This window comes from Musca autumnalis, unplaced genomic scaffold, assembly GCF_047663935.1.
Source record: "Musca autumnalis isolate F117 unplaced genomic scaffold, ASM4766393v1 scaffold_2, whole genome shotgun sequence".
NCBI lineage: Eukaryota > Metazoa > Arthropoda > Insecta > Diptera > Muscidae > Musca > Musca autumnalis.
Window position 1 is genome coordinate 70626992 of NW_027411755.1, and position 16108 is coordinate 70643099.

At 35.4% G+C, this 16108-nt stretch overlaps 2 protein-coding genes across 3 annotated transcripts in view; one reads left to right on the plus strand and one right to left on the minus strand.

Moving 5' to 3' along the window:
* LOC141394063 (uncharacterized) overlaps positions 1-16108 on the minus strand; it is a 917654-nt gene that overhangs the window by 367223 nt on the left and 534323 nt on the right. The window lies entirely within an intron of this gene.
* Positions 1-16108, plus strand: part of LOC141394066 (uncharacterized) — a 190603-nt gene that overhangs the window by 35128 nt on the left and 139367 nt on the right. For both annotated transcript variants that reach the window (XM_073967901.1, XM_073967902.1), the window contains exons 4-7: positions 2179-2351; positions 3300-3353; positions 3530-3676; positions 3937-4066. In XM_073967901.1, the coding sequence (XP_073824002.1) occupies positions 2179-2351; positions 3300-3353; positions 3530-3676; positions 3937-4066 (504 nt within the window). The remainder of the gene's footprint in view (positions 1-2178; positions 2352-3299; positions 3354-3529; positions 3677-3936; positions 4067-16108) is intronic.

Consider the following 16108-nt stretch of genomic DNA (forward strand, 5'->3'; position numbering starts at 1 on the left):
TTTTTTCACGGTTGATAGTGAAATCGGATGCGCATAAAAAGTGTATACACTTTGTGCAAAATATAAGCGTAATACAGTTTGTTGCACACTAAACTGCAGACAATGCTACATCTTAGCGGCCAAAGTAAATCCTGGCAAATGTGTACAAATTAAAAGATAAGAATTCGCTGTATTGGTAAGCCGCATGCGCATCAAGTGATTTTGAGGATTTCGCGATTTACACGCAATTCAAAATGAACATTACCCGATACAATTTTATTTCAAGATTATACCCCATTTAAAGGAACCCAACATTTATTTGAAAGTTATCCATATCTTCTGCTAGATGTTAGCGTGTTTTCGAGAAGTGATTAGAATAAAAAATATGATTTATTGCGTGAAATTTAACTAAAATAGAAGAAAAACTCCGACCTATATTTCTTACATTTTGTTCAACTAACTCACAAAATAAATTTTAATAAATATTTTCTCTTACAAAAATTTTATAAGTTTCCTCAAAATATTTTTTTTTGTTTTCGCTATAATATGAAAACCACTAAACGGATTTGTATAGTTTTGGTTTCATTTGAATCTTCGCGATGTATGCATTACGTACATATTTTTTATATACTTTTCAGAAGCATAAGCAGGTTGAATTTTATTAAAACAAGTTGCAAACTACCAATTGTTTGGAATTCTTTCCTAATTTCCGCGAAAATGCACAACTTTTTCACTAAAGTTATGGGACCTCAGTAAACATATAGTATGTAGGGAGCCCCTAATTAAGAGAGTTTCTCAATATAATGATTAAAGTCTTTTAAAGATTTTTTTCTTTTTATCAGAATTGAAACCGCCATAACTTTTGCGCGCAACAACCAAAATTAGTATCACGAACAGATTTAAGAATGGCATTTTTTCCCAATCTATGTACCAAAAATCTTTCATGTAGTTTAAAAAAAAAATTAATTTTTTTTTATGGAAAACTAAAAAATTTTGTCTTTTCTTCATATATATATTTTCTCTGACTAACTTCAGAAATTTTAATTATTTTAATAAATTTTTCAGAATTTTTATTTATGTTTAAAAAATTTTAATTTTGTAAACTATTTTGTCGTTGACTTATGCTCAGAATTTTTATTTATTTTATAAAATTTATTTTTTTATTTACTAGCGCTCAGAATTTGTATTTATTTTTTAAAAATTATTTTGTCATTGACTAAACCTCAAATTCTTTATTTATTTTTTATTATTTATTTTTAATAATTAAAACCCTCAGAATTTTTATAATTTTTTAAGAATTATTTTGTCATTGACTAACCCCAAAAATTTGTAATCATTTGTTAAAAATTACTTTGTTTTCACTAACTCTGAAACATTTTATAAAAATTATTGTCATTGACTAACCTTCAGAATTTTTATTACATTTTTAAAAATTATTTTGTCATTAACCAACCCTCTGATTTTTTTTATTTTTTTAAATTAGTTTGTCTTTGACTAACACTCAGAATTTTCATTATATTTTTAAAAATGTTTTTGTCATTAACTAACTATGCCTCAGAATTTGTATTTATTTTTTAAAAATTAATTTGTCAATGAAAAAAAACTCAGAATTTCTATTTTTTTTTTTTTTTTTTTAAATTATTTTGTCTCTGATTCACACTCAGAATTTTTATTTTTTAAGTATTTTGTCATTGACTAACCATCAGAATTTTATACAGTATTTTGTAATTGATTAAACCTCAGAGTTTTTTGTATTTTTTTAACTGTATTTCGCCATTGACTAACCCTCAGAATTTTTATATAATTTTTAAAAATTATTTTGTCATTGACTAACCCTCAGAATTTTTATTTTTTTAATAATTTTGTCTTTTACTTACACTCAGATATTTTTTTTGTCGTTGACTGACCCTCGGAATTTTTATTTTTTAAGCTATTTTATCATTGACTAACCATCCGATTTTTTTATAATTTTTCTATTGTCTAACCCCCAGTATTATTTTTTTAACGACCAAGCCTTAGGAACTTTTATTTAAATTTGTATTTATTTTATAAAATATATATTTTCATTGACTCACACTCATATTTTTAATTTATCGACGTAATATAACCTTTGTATTAATCTAACAAAAACAAAAGAGAAAAACATATTCTTCTGTCATTCCTTTAAAATAGCCCCTTGTCATCAATCTTCAATTTCAGGTCCTTGAAGAGCTCCTGGTCAAGTTGGATATTGAACATGTTACCTGGACAACCAGCAAAAAAGGATATTTTCATCATGTTGTGTTTCCTCTGCAATCGGGAGAGCCATGTGAAACCACTTTACATTGTTTAACGGAACTGGGTATTGGCACTAAATTGAATTCTAGTGTCAGGTAAGTTGAGCTAACCGTTTTTGTTCCTTTTACCATTCTCTTCAAGATGAACCTCCCCAGAAAGACTTGTAACATGCTTGTAATACCTTATAAGACTATATCATAAAGTGTTGAGGTCTAAGCACACAAAAAAAGGAAACTTGAACAACGAAAGCGAAAATGACTATAAAAATGACATAAACAATAACAGCAACAAAGAGAGAAGAACATAATGCCTTTGGAGTCTACTCCTAAGTTTTCAAACACATAGACAAAGTGTAAGATATTGAATTTAGATCTCTTATGGTATGGGTATTGTGTTGCATCACTTCACAAGACAGCCAAGTTTGTCTATTGTCCCAAAGTGCAAAAGACAACACGGCCAGACATTTATTTCAATGCTGCTTCGGCTGGTGTTGAGTGGGTTTCTGTTGCAGCTATGGCATTTTATGACACCCACAGCAAGCAAAAGCTGTATGGATTGTTGTTGCTGTTGTTGGTTTTGTCATCATTGTTGTCTTAGGACACCTAGCCTAACATCGCGAGTTATTATGTGTTGTTGGCGGCAGTGGTGGCAGTGGCGGCGGCTATAAAAGTTCACTTTGATATGGGCTTTTAAGTGGCCATTCTTATCAGTTGGCAAAGATGTGAAATGTGTTCTCGCCATTCTTATGTTGTTGACAGTTTTTATGATGTTCTGGCTATTTCGGTTGAAGCCAAAGTTGATAAGGTCGGTTGTTTTGTTGCACAAAAAGTTAAAATGGCCAAATAAACAGTTTTTTTGGGAGAAAAGACGAAAGGAGGATTATATAGAACGGGTTAAGTGGTGAATATAAAATTGATACAAATTCTCAGAAGTTCGAGTTTATAAGTTGTAAAAAGCCCACAAGATTAGCAATGAAATCATGCGTATAAAACTTCAAGCTAAACTCTTTTTCCGAAAATGTTTTATTTTTGTTCTCTTTTCAGTGTCTTACCCTGCAGTGTAAGCTATGATGCCCTTACCATTGTGGAGGATGATAAGTAAGTATTTTATTTTGAAGCAAGTCTGCCGGGTCTGAATTTCCAGGAACTGTTTAGTTACTTTATTTCAATTGTCTCCATTCAAAGAGACACTTGAAGGAAATCAGCCCACTTGCATAGCAAATTGATTTCACGGCTAAACAATTTAATGTCTTGTCTTTGATTTTTTTGTCTAGCGACCCAATGGATGGTGAAGAACTGTCGAAGTGGAACAATTTTGTGGAATCAATTAAATCCAAGTTAACCGTAAAACAGGTTGTTGATGGTGTACGTGCCGGAGGTTCATTGTCCTTTGATTATCTACTTTTAATTGTAACGGCTGAGTAAGTTTAATGGTGACCTTTATTGAATGTGTGCTTGCTTCTAAAGTGGCCTTAGCAAAAAAACCCTTAGATGATGCTACACAACCCCTTTTGCATTATTTACAAAGAGGATTTTATAGGCACCCTTAAAAGGATGCGTTTATAAAATTGGCCTGTCATAAAAGGGTAGCTTGTTTTATTAACTCGTTTCCTCATTACAAGGAAACAGAGTTTTAGGCATGAGTATTGATTGACTAGTTTTTTTTTTTTTTTTGTTCCAGCTCACTGGCTGCCCTGGGTTTGGTGGAGAATAATGCACCCAATATTACAGCTGCTATGTTAGTATCACCGCTTATGGGTCCAGTAATGTCAATAACATTTGGCACAATTATTGCTGACAGAGAACTAATTGTGAGTACAAAAATATTAAATTATTTTGAGGATTGTTAATTAGTCCCATATAATTTTGAAAGTCTATATTTTTTAAGAACACTTTTTGGGGGTTATGGTCCAAGACAGTCATCTTTGCTGGCTAAATTTTTAATTTTAAAAATAACATCTTTTTCGTAGATGATAAAAGAAATTTTGAATGGGTCCATGGTAAACTGCAAGGCGTAGGTATTATAATCTACACCACACAAAACATAACCCTTCTTATAATACAAGAATTCCACTTCCGCGGGGTGTTTGAAACGCTCGAAATAAGTATGATAAAACAAATAAGAAAGTATCAGTCAGCTGTACCGACAGAGATACACGCTCATCCTTGGACTTAAAAAAGTAGCAACCATAATACTTCTAATTATGTAGGGGTTTTTCAGTTTCAGTTAACACGGTCGCATTCACAACATATTGCCAAAATTTTGAAAACGATCTCAGACGACTCCTAAACTGCACTCTTTTCAAACTTCGTGTGAGAGGTACCCGAAAGAGTGGTACGAAGTAGTCGATATGTGAAAAGTTGGCAACAATCAGAAACTCCCTGCGGGAGTTATCTTGTGAATTTGCCATTTTGTTGGTGCTGTCTAGGTGTTTTGGAGCTTTTGGGACATTATCTCAGGAAGTATGGACGTGCCCCATAAATTGTACATTCGTAAATGGGGTCGCAAAGATTATCTGCTGAAAAAAATTCCAAACGATCCAAAAGGAGCTCTTAAACTCCACTTTTTTGTGTGAGAGGTACCCGATAAGAGGACCGATAAAATCCATATTCGAATCCGATCTATGCACGATGGGGCCAATGACAGGTTTTCGAGGCAACAAATCACAGGGGCAAGCTAGGCCTTCCAAATTTTGTACAGATGTTTATAATGGGCATAGAAACTAATATGCCAAATTTGGTTTATATCGGTTCATATATACATATAGCTCCCGTATATATGTTCGTCCGATTTCAAGCGATTGATGAACCAAACACGGAAATTCTGCCCAATTTTTATGCGATTTGAAAAATACCACGGAATTAGGACTACAAATAAGTTTGCCAAGTTATATTGAAATCGGTTCAGATTTTGATATTGCTCCCATATATTTGTTCGCCCAATTTTAGGTATTTGGTGCACCCATCCCGCTATGTATGTCCAATCTTGATGAAATTTGAAATGTTTGACGGATTTTGGTCTAGAAATATTTTTGGCAAATTATATTGAAATCGGTTCAGAATTGGATATAGCTCCCATTATATGTTCGCCCGATTTCAGGCAAATGATTGACCAATCATGCAAATTCCATCAAATTACAATAAAGTTTGGAAAATGTTACGGAATTCGGACTACAAATAAGTTTGTTAAGTTTTATTGAAATCGGTTCAGATATAGATATAGCTCCCTATATACATATGTTCAAATTTCATGGTTTTGCCTGTGGTTGGTTATAAGTTAATAAAAAGAGGTTCCAAATTTAGTAAAAATCGGCTAAGATTCCGCCACAAAAGTCAACTATTATATATATATATATATATCATTATTATATACGGTTATTAAATTTTTCCGAAATCCAAATGATAACATTAATGGGTTTCCGATTATTCTCCAACCAAAACATAAAAATGTCCATATTTTTAAGTATTACGACATCTGAAATCAGATTTTAATGAAAAGGCGCAGATGGGCGCAGCTAATTTTTTTACAAAATGATAGTACACATTAATACCTTTCACCACATATATATAATATCCTAGATCTACATAGATCTCAAAAGTTATACTCCAGAGAACACATGGATAACAAAGCCAAATACTCCAAAAAAGACATATCATCATAACTCAAAAATACATTTACCACATATAACATTTCTATTATTTGTTAACACTATCTTATTTTACATACCCATTGAAGAGCTGTCCATGTTTAAAAAATATAAAAATGTTGAAATGTTCTTTTTGGCGCCCAAAATGCTTTCACTACTTATTTATAATGAATGTCGGAAAATTGAACTTTTGTGGGGTAGGTACCGGAAAGAGTGGACGGATATGGTCAATCTTCGAAATTAAACTAAATCTGTTCGAGAGTTACCGCGCGCACCAGCCAGCAAGACAGACGGACGGACATTGCTCAATCGACTCCAAATTGTCTGAAACATATTTCGTCCAAACATACTTGGGGTCTAAAACCATTTTTTCGATGAAGCGCATATTTGGTCGAATCAAAGCCTAAAGGTTGAGGGTTTAATTCCCAGCAAATTTTGAAGAAAGGGGTTCCATGCGATGACGTGATTTCATGGCATCTTTTGCATTGGTTCAAACGAAATCGTGAATGATCCGATCTTTTCATTAGCTTTTGAACCAATGCAAAGGAAGTCGTGAAAGATCCGATCTTTTCATCAGCATTTGAACCCATTCCATCGATCCAATAAAGATGAATTTTGTGTTTTTATTTGCACTCATTTTGCTAAATATATAAGATTAATTATTTACAATAGGCTTAATGTTGTCGGAGACTCGAAATCACAACCAACGTTGTTAAAACTCTCGTCGTAATGATTATGTCATTGCAAAGGGTTGGTGAAAATGACATGCCAAAGCATTCGTGGAAATGACATGCCGAAGCATTGGTGAAAATGACATGTCAAATCATTGGTGTAAATGACATGCTTTGGATTCAAAAATGAATAGCATCTTTTGGGGTCCACGCTCATATAAAATTCATCGATGAAGATGCTATAAATATTACATGCCAGATCACTTGTACCCATGATTGAATGGCATCTTTGGCATCGAACATTTTGCTGGGTTATAGCGTTGCATAGTGGTCGAAACAATTTAAAAACCCGAGTAATTTGGCAAACATGTTTCATTTATTACACCAGGTGGTAAGGTGAATTCAATGCTCACCATATGCTTTGACATTCCGCCGTATGCAATGACCAGAGGTGTACAGTGCTGGCCGAGCAAACTGATAGCTTCACATTTTGCACAGTGAATGAAGACGCTCCAGCGAGAATAAAATGAGATTGCCAAAGCTCGCCAGGCAACACCCATATTCCGATCATCGTATCAGTAAACAGACCACCTGTCTGTATAAACTCTGACCATACTTTTTCTGAACCACCGAAGGGCTGATTGGTAAGGGTTCAAAGAATTTAACAATCACCGCTTATATAGCTCCCCATTGCCTCAGATGCTCGGGTAGTTGAGAGCATTTTCCGGGACAATATCACTGCTTTAGCTGCTCGCTACATAACTACTAGTCGAATACACGAAATAAGACCGAATTTCCCAGTAGAACAGCATGACTCCAATAGGCGTGATAATTTCCCTCGTGACCCAAGGGTTAGAGAACTTACTCTAGAAGTCAACAGGCGAACATAAGCGGAAAAAGTGGCTAGACCATCTTAAGTATCTCGACATTAGTACAATGGAAGGATGATAGAACGGCTGTTACTTTCAACGGCGTCACAGTGACAGATCCGAAGAAGTGCTTGTGTTATTTTAACCTGCAATTTATAGAGCACCCCGAGAGAGATATGGAGAAAGAGGAGTGTGCTATCCGTATAAGAAGAATCTTCCCAGTTGAGAAGATTTTACCGAAAAGCGAAATCATCCTAAAGGTTGGGCCAACATGGAATCTCAAAGACAATGCTTGTGAAACTGATTGAACCTGCGGTTGAGTATTTAACAAGTGTCCTCAATCTATCGGTAGTCAGCCATATTGAATCACTAGCCTGGAAAGTTGGCGCAGAGTGGTCTTGCTACTAAGAACATGCAAGGATGCAAGCAAAGGCGAATCTTTTAGCCGATCTCCCTCCTGTCATCAGTAGCGAAGATACTAGAGGTAATAGATCTCCCCATGATGATAAGCAGTTTCCCAGTTACCCATATCAATATTGGGTACCAAACAATACACAGTAGCACAACTGCATTACACGCCATATCCACACAAATCATTCTAGAACGGGGCCAGAACAGGCCAAAAAACATAGGTTTAAACTAAAAGGCGAATATACATATTTCCGGAACTGTTTTACCTCTACCTCTATGAAATACACACACTTCAGGCGGCAAAAAGTTCGCAATATATTCGGTTGATTGTACGATATTTGTGTCGGGTACTATCGCCGATGACATATGTGATAGGTAGGCATTTACATAGCTGATTTAGTGCAATTCTTTTATCTAAGGATTATGAAAATATTCGTAGCTAAATCTACTGCCACTCTGTTTACCACCTATGTGGCTGAAATAAAGCTTCCTTGGATCCTGATTCCGACAACCAGCTATACCAAGATAATGGGTCCGATAACGCCACCGCTTTTTGCGAGAAACCCAGAAGTAGGAATATTTTCCTCAAGTCGCTGGCCGCCACAGCGTGTGTTGCTGACAACCTTGTTGATCCACTATAAAACAATAGGCCGGCGTTTTGTAACCGCCAGTGTTGTATGCAAATGTTAGCGCTATCAACCATCTTCTTGAGGAGACACATATTTTACGGGTGCTTCACAACAAGATATTGCCGACGAAGTAATTGCTCGGGTGTTATAGCGTCACAATATTGTGGATAGTCAGGCATGTCAGGAGAGATCATCATGATCCAGATAGAGAGGTCCAAATGTACAAACGGGAACTTCTAGATCAACGAGACTATCAGGAGGGTACAGTGTGTATGCCGTACTCTGAGACCACCCCCCATCCATCACACCAGGGGAACTCCAGATGCCAAGGAAAACACGAGAGGTTTTATTCCAATTAAGATCCAGAAGGTTCAACGATGTCGACTGGGAACTCACTCATATGCTTCCGATTATTTATGAACTCTCCCATTCAAGGTGCCAAATGTTTGAATCTGGAAACAGAGAAACCCCAACTGAAACTATAAATCTCAAAGAAAGCAACATTGGGTGCCGCCGTGTTGCTGGTGGTATGAACACTAGGGTTATGACTTTTGTCCTTTTTTCTCACAGATGATTTCCAGTAGCGGGAATGAATGAACGTTTGCCTATTAATACCTAAAATAGGGTTCATTCCTACTAAGTGTTAAAAAAAGTTCCGAACAAACTACTTTCAAATTTTATATTTGTGAAAAAAATGCTATGAAATGAAATTTAAAAAAATCTGTTCCACGAATGAATGACAGTTTGCCTATTAATGACTAAAATACCTTTTATTCTATTTAAATATTGAAAAAGTTCACGTACAAACCACATTCAATTAATATGATATATGGAATAAAGCTATATATGAGATAAAATGAAGTATATGTAATGAAATGATGATAATATTAGGAAGAAATAAACGGTTATGTCGTGTAGCCCTAAAACTTGTTTTCAGTGCTAACAGTGATCTAAAAAAATTTACCAAACTTCTGAAAATATTTGGCCTCAGCGTAATATTTAGCTACACTTCCCGAGTATCTTAGCCATGTAAAACTTCTCTACAAGTGGTGTCTTAGGACACGCCGTTCGTACTCAGTGACAGACTGTAGGTCCCATATCATTGTGCTAATATGAATCGGGATGCACTCAATGATATGTGAGAAGTCTCCCTAGTCCCTTCTGGGATGTTTGTCGAACAATTATTATCAAATGTCAACATTTTTCGCAAAAGTACAGTGTAAGATCAGCTCTCGGATCGTTGTGAATTTAAGCAGCAGGTTGTACAAGCGGACTCATTTATGACCGTATTTTTTTTTTTTTTTTTGTCAAGTCAATGCTTCCCAAAATTCCGCCTCCTGCCGCACCAACTTACATTACAAATGAGCTCGATACTATACGATGCGAATTGGATATGGAATTTGGACGAAACTTTCCACATCGTAAAATTTCTACCAAAAGTACATCAAGTACCAAGAGAGTCTATGTATATCGGAATACAGCTTCGGGTACATCCTTAAAATAGTTTAAAATTGTCGCTTAATTGCGGTTTAATGACTGTTCGGTCTTTGTGATTTTGCTTACAACGTTATAATTTTTTTCGTGAACAAGCCCATGGTTCCAGACATAAAAACCACCACCAAAAAACTCTACAACATTCTACGGCGACCAAAAATCCTATTGTGATTGGCACGATAACTATGAAAGGAACTTAAATCGAATTGTAAGGCGGCCATTGTCACAAAAATTCAAAATTGTCATTTATGTGCAGTTTTAGGACTGTTCGGATATTATTTTCAAATTTGCATAAAAGGTAGTCCTTGTGAATCTGATTACAGTTATATAGTTAAATTCGTGGGCAAGTCCATGAAACAATGACCCACCCAAAAGCTTTAAAAATTCTACGGTGCCCAGCTAATAGGGCTGGTTGGCACGCAAGATACACTGTGCAACAAAATTCAATTTTTTTCAAAATGATGGGAAAAATCGAGTAGACTATGAAAGTAGGGCTAAAAATATGAGACACGTGTATCGGCGTTTTAAAAGTTTTCCGCCAATTTTTAATTTTTTCGAAATATTCGAGTTAAGATATCTTTGAATCCTTGCATTTCAGGTATATAGTGTCTTTGTCAACTTTACAGAAGAGTATGTGGGCAATATTTTTGTTAAAAATTTTAACCCTCATGCGGTTCATAAAAGGGGTCTTTTTTGTCCTTTTTTCAAAAATCTTTCTAAAACTCCTTAAAAATTTGATTGTATCAAATCCAAATATTCTACAAAATTGTTCGCCATAAAATTTTACTATAGGTCTCAGTATACACTAAATCTGTAACTCTTGTCTAATCACCAGGAATATCTAAAAATGATAAACACGTTTTAGGGTTAAAGTCGGACTTCATCTGAGTTTATTCAAAATTGTCCCACAAAACATAATTTTAGAGAGATGTCAGAGACAAAAATATTCTTCGTCAAATTTCACTATGGGTCACCAAATTACATTTTATAGCATGAAAATATCAGTATCAATTTTGCTGAAAAAATATATAAAATATTTCCCAATTTTTTTGGTGAAAAATGTTTCCTTCTTTTTTCTAGTAGATTCATGGAAGTAATATAAAACTTGGTTATAGGTGAAAAGTGTCAATGGATGAAAAATTCTACACAAAATTTCACTATGAGTTTCAAAATAAACCATATATCTATGTATACTATTTCTTTAAAAAATTAGATTACAAATTTATATATATTAGGATTAAATTATATGTTTCAATTTTGGACTGTTAATTTTACATAATTCCATACTGGATCAAGATTTAGCAAAATCCTTTACTTTTTGGGAATATTGTTAAAGAAAGAAATGTTCCAAATGAAATTTCATTATGGGTCTCTGAATAAAAGAAATTTGTAGCCATAGCATATAACATTCTTAGCAGCACTTGTTTTTGATATATATGTTTTAGGGCCATATTTCCAAATTTTCATACAGATTGTCGTTGTGATTGGATACTGTAAATATAATATTGATGGTTTTTTCGTTGTGAATTCATACAGAAGATGTTGTGCGTTCCATTCATAATGCTTTGTGGTGGATATATATTTTGAATATAAAAAACCCACATTGGACCTGCCCAAATTGCGTATTTTTAGTACTTTCAACTTAAATTCCGTAGTTTGGATAAGCCATTGATTGCTTATATTGTAAATGAAAATACATTAGAGGTCTACGGCTATGGTCAAGTGAAAATATAGGTGTCATATGGGCTCTCACATGCACAATTTGATATGGTCCAAAAAACTACAATGATAGGACTAACTCCTACTTTGGTGGCATTTCGTGTTGAAAACGAAAAAGCCGGTAGACGTTTTGATCATGACCACAACTTTATATTTTTGAGATAGGGTCAATACTTCCTGCGATATTGGCCCCGAAATGTCCCAATATGTCTCTGTGGTCTTTGTTACAACGCTGTAGTTTTATTCTACATACTTCTGTTGATAATGGTCGGGAAGTTTCAAAATCCCCTCCAGTGATATTCTTTCAATATAAGAAATATTAGGGTACTGTTTGGGTGTACCCTGTGTTAATTGGTTCTCTCAGAAAAATAAACACACCGTTTATTACACCTACCCCAAAAACTTCTAAAAGTGTTCGCTGGAAACTTCCAAAACTTAAACTACCACCTACAACAATGATATTTATTTCTACAATAAGTCGTGACGGGCCCGACTATGTGATACACTTCGCCACTATCGATGTGCATAAGCTTTTCACAGATCAACATTTATTTTAGCAAATTACTTCAACAAATTACATCACGCTAATTTTTTCCTCTGCCTATGAAAACATTTTTTTCAATTCCGTTTAAACGCCATTTTACTACGTTGCGGAAATTTCTAAACATTTTTTTTTTCGAAATTGAAACCAACATTAAATGGTCAGCATATTTTATTACTTTTACATTTTTTCTTCAATCTCTGAATTTAAAGTCTGCTTGCGTATACAACAGCAGCAAAAATTCGCTATAAAATGAATGCCATTGTCATTGCTGAAAGTGCATTGCCATAGCATCCATCCATTTTTATATATCCGCTACAAATTAATGTTCGACTGCAGTATTTTTACAGCTCATATGGCATTTTAACACAATAAATATTTAATAGTTTGTTGCTTACAAACAAAAGGGACCCGAAAAAATGGGGGCCGCACATTGTGTTCTTTTCAATAAATAAATTGTCATGCAATAAAAGTAAATGCATATTTTGTTGGTGGCGGCGGGCTATTGTGCTCGCATGCCATTTTTAATGTTCGGCTTCATTTAATAAATATACCAAAATCATTTTTATGTGAACGAATTGCTAGTGAATCAATAAAAATGTCATTAAATTTTACTGTTTAAATACTTGCGGCATATTTTTAAATTTTTGGTACAATTTTTATTTTAATTATTGCGAAAAATTTATATTGAATAAAGTGTTCACAGTTCTCTTTTTCCACCATGGATGTTTGTGTGTTATTATGCCCAAGCCACCGGAATGACATTTTACAATTTGCAGAGCATACATGAATTCATTGTACAACAGCAACATTGACACATCACCACGAATAGGCAGTCAGTCAGTCGGGTATTCATTCCCATTCGCATTTCATTTCACATTAACATATTAACAATTTTGTTATTATGCACACGTGGCAAAAATTCATTATATCCTCAATGAATATTTTCAACAAACAACAAATTGCAGTTTTAATTAGAAACAGTTGGTTGAACATACGTACGAAGAAAATCATTTGCATTGGACCTGTGATCGGGTGGGCGTTTATTTGCATTCATTTGCAAGTGCAATCAATACCACATTGAGAGAAAGAAATACTAGGTATAATAAATATTTATAAAAATATGTGGATATATACTAATGGAATATTATAACATTTTTACTCCTAATGAGAATCAATGTGAATGGGAATTTTGTTGTATTTATTAATAATTGGGGGGGATTATATTGCATTCCACTGGAGTATGAATGTGTTATTTAAGAAATAGAAAGACCAGTTTGTATCAAAATAATCACAACCTTCATAGCTTCGGTAAATGTGAATGAAACAAGCACTAATTGCTCATATACCCACCAAGCCCTAATTGCTCATATACCCATATTTTATGTCGAAAGTACGAATATGTATTAGGGTGGGGTGATTCAAACATCTTAAGAGGCGCGTTTATGATTCTTGGGATTGTACTGAGCAAAAAAGTCCACTAGACCATACGTCTGTAGGGGACGAAAAATACAACACACAGTGAAAAAACACCGATTTAACGCGCCAAAAATAAAAGTCGATGCTTTTTGTATGTTTGTCCAAAATTTGTATAAAAACAGCTCTAGACTGGCAATTGTACTTTATTTATTATTATATTTACAGCCTGTTTCTGTTTCACTTTTTCGCCAATTTTTTTCAATTTTCAATTTTTGTCATTTCTACAAAAACTACTGAACCGATTTCTCTGAAATTGCCAGGGAATGTAGAGGGATAGCCCCCTCTGTTAACATTGTTGAATTTCAGAAGGGGCGGGGTACTTCCCCTGTAAAATGTGCGCCATAACCCGACTTGGGTTTTTATGCAGAGAAATTTTGACCACGCCCACTTTTACGCCTACTTTTTTCAACTTTCAATTTTTGTAATTTCTACAGAAATTACTGAACCGATTTGCCTTATATTGCCAGGGAATGTTCAAGGATGGCCCCGGTTAAAATGTTGTTGACTTTCAGAAGGGGCGGGGTACTTCCCCTATACCCTATGTCTTTTAAAATGATATCTAATATATAAAAGACAATGTTTGTATGTTCCGTATACACTCAAAAACGGCTGAACCGATTTTCTTGAAAATGTCAGGGAATATACAGGAAACACCCGTGGTGAAAATAGGCTATATATATATTTTTTTTTTAATTTCGGAGAAGGCGGGGTACCTCCCCCATGCCATATTTTTATAAAAACCCTATTTTATCATACCCACTTTTTAAATACGTTACATACCCAAAACTACTGAACCGATTTTCCAGAAACTTTCAGAGAAGGTACAGGGAGGACACGTGGTTAAAATAGGCTATACATTGTGTTGAATTTCGGAGGGGTTTGGTACCTCCATTATGTCTGATTTAATAAAACCGCTTTTTTATCAGAAATGAAACGAGTGATTGAATTAATTCTTCCGAACAACCACCCTCTGAACCACCCCGTTCCGAATCACCCTGCTGCGGACTTGCACCCTCCAAACCACCCCGCCCCGAACTTCCACTTTCGATCCACCCTGATTCGACCTTCCACAATGCTGCGGACTTCCACCCTCCGATTCACCATGTTACGAACTTCCACCCTCTGAACCAACTCACATTGAACTTCCGATCCACACCCTCCCATCCACCCCGCTTCGAACTTCTACATATCGTACCACTATGCAACGAACTACCCTGCTCCGAACATCCACCCTTCGATTCTCCGGAATTTCCACCCTCCGAACCACACCCTCCCATCCACCCCGCTCCGAACTTCTACATATCGTACCACTATGCAACGAACCACCCTGCTCCGAACATCCACCCTTCGGTTCTCCGACCCTAGGTACTCATTTTGGGACCTTAAGACCCGACCACGCCCAATTTCTACCTCTGAAACTTCTGACCCGATTTTCCTACAAATTTCAGGGAATGTACCGGGATAATACTGGTGAAAATAGGCTGCATATATGCCCCCTGGTGCTTGGTGAGAATAAACTATATATTTTGTGGAATTTCGGCGGAGCGTGGTTTGAAAATAATTCGATAGTTGAAATCGAGTGGATTTCGTTAATGTAAGCCAAGCATTAGATTCTGTGGACACCTTAGATCAATACTGCACCAATAATTTTCAAATCGGCGTATGTGATTTTTTTCATTTTTGGCGCTATAGATCGGTATTTTTTCCACTGTGCAATGGCCCGGTCTGGCTTAACATAGCAAAGTCCAGGGCTTATCTTGGTCCCTCTTTCATATCAAGTGGACACTGACCTCCGCGTAGTGTCACCTAGGGATCTGGCTTTAATACCAGTTAAAGGTAATGAGCTAACATGTGCCGCGCGATCACCGTTAAAACGTTAAAAACTTCGGTTGGCAGTAACCCACCCCCTCCAAAAAGCAACATACAAGGGGAACTAGAAAACTTTCTGGCCTATGCAACACGCAGTGTAGCTAGGGGCTATTGGACATTTTTGAGTCTAAGAGTACAGTTTTTAGTCTAAGCGTACTCAGGACAGTTTGACATACGACCATGTGTTGAACTGTTTACAGCGACTCGAAAATATCACTTTAAAAAAAAAAACCGAGTATCAGTCAGCAGTGCTGACGGAGATATACCCACTGACCAAAAAAAAAAAACAAAACAGTTTGGAAAAAAGTTTTAAAGTTGTCTTCCACAATAGCATATGTGCGACAGGGTTTTGGAGGTATTGACTTACTCCCGAAAAAATTGTGCCGTTGTAAATGAGGCCGCTAGAACAACCTACTGACAAAATCACTTTTTCCAAATTTTGTGCATGAGGTACCCGAAGGAGTGTACCGATATAGTTCATATTCCAACATGATATATGTCTGGATGAAATAATACGATGTGCA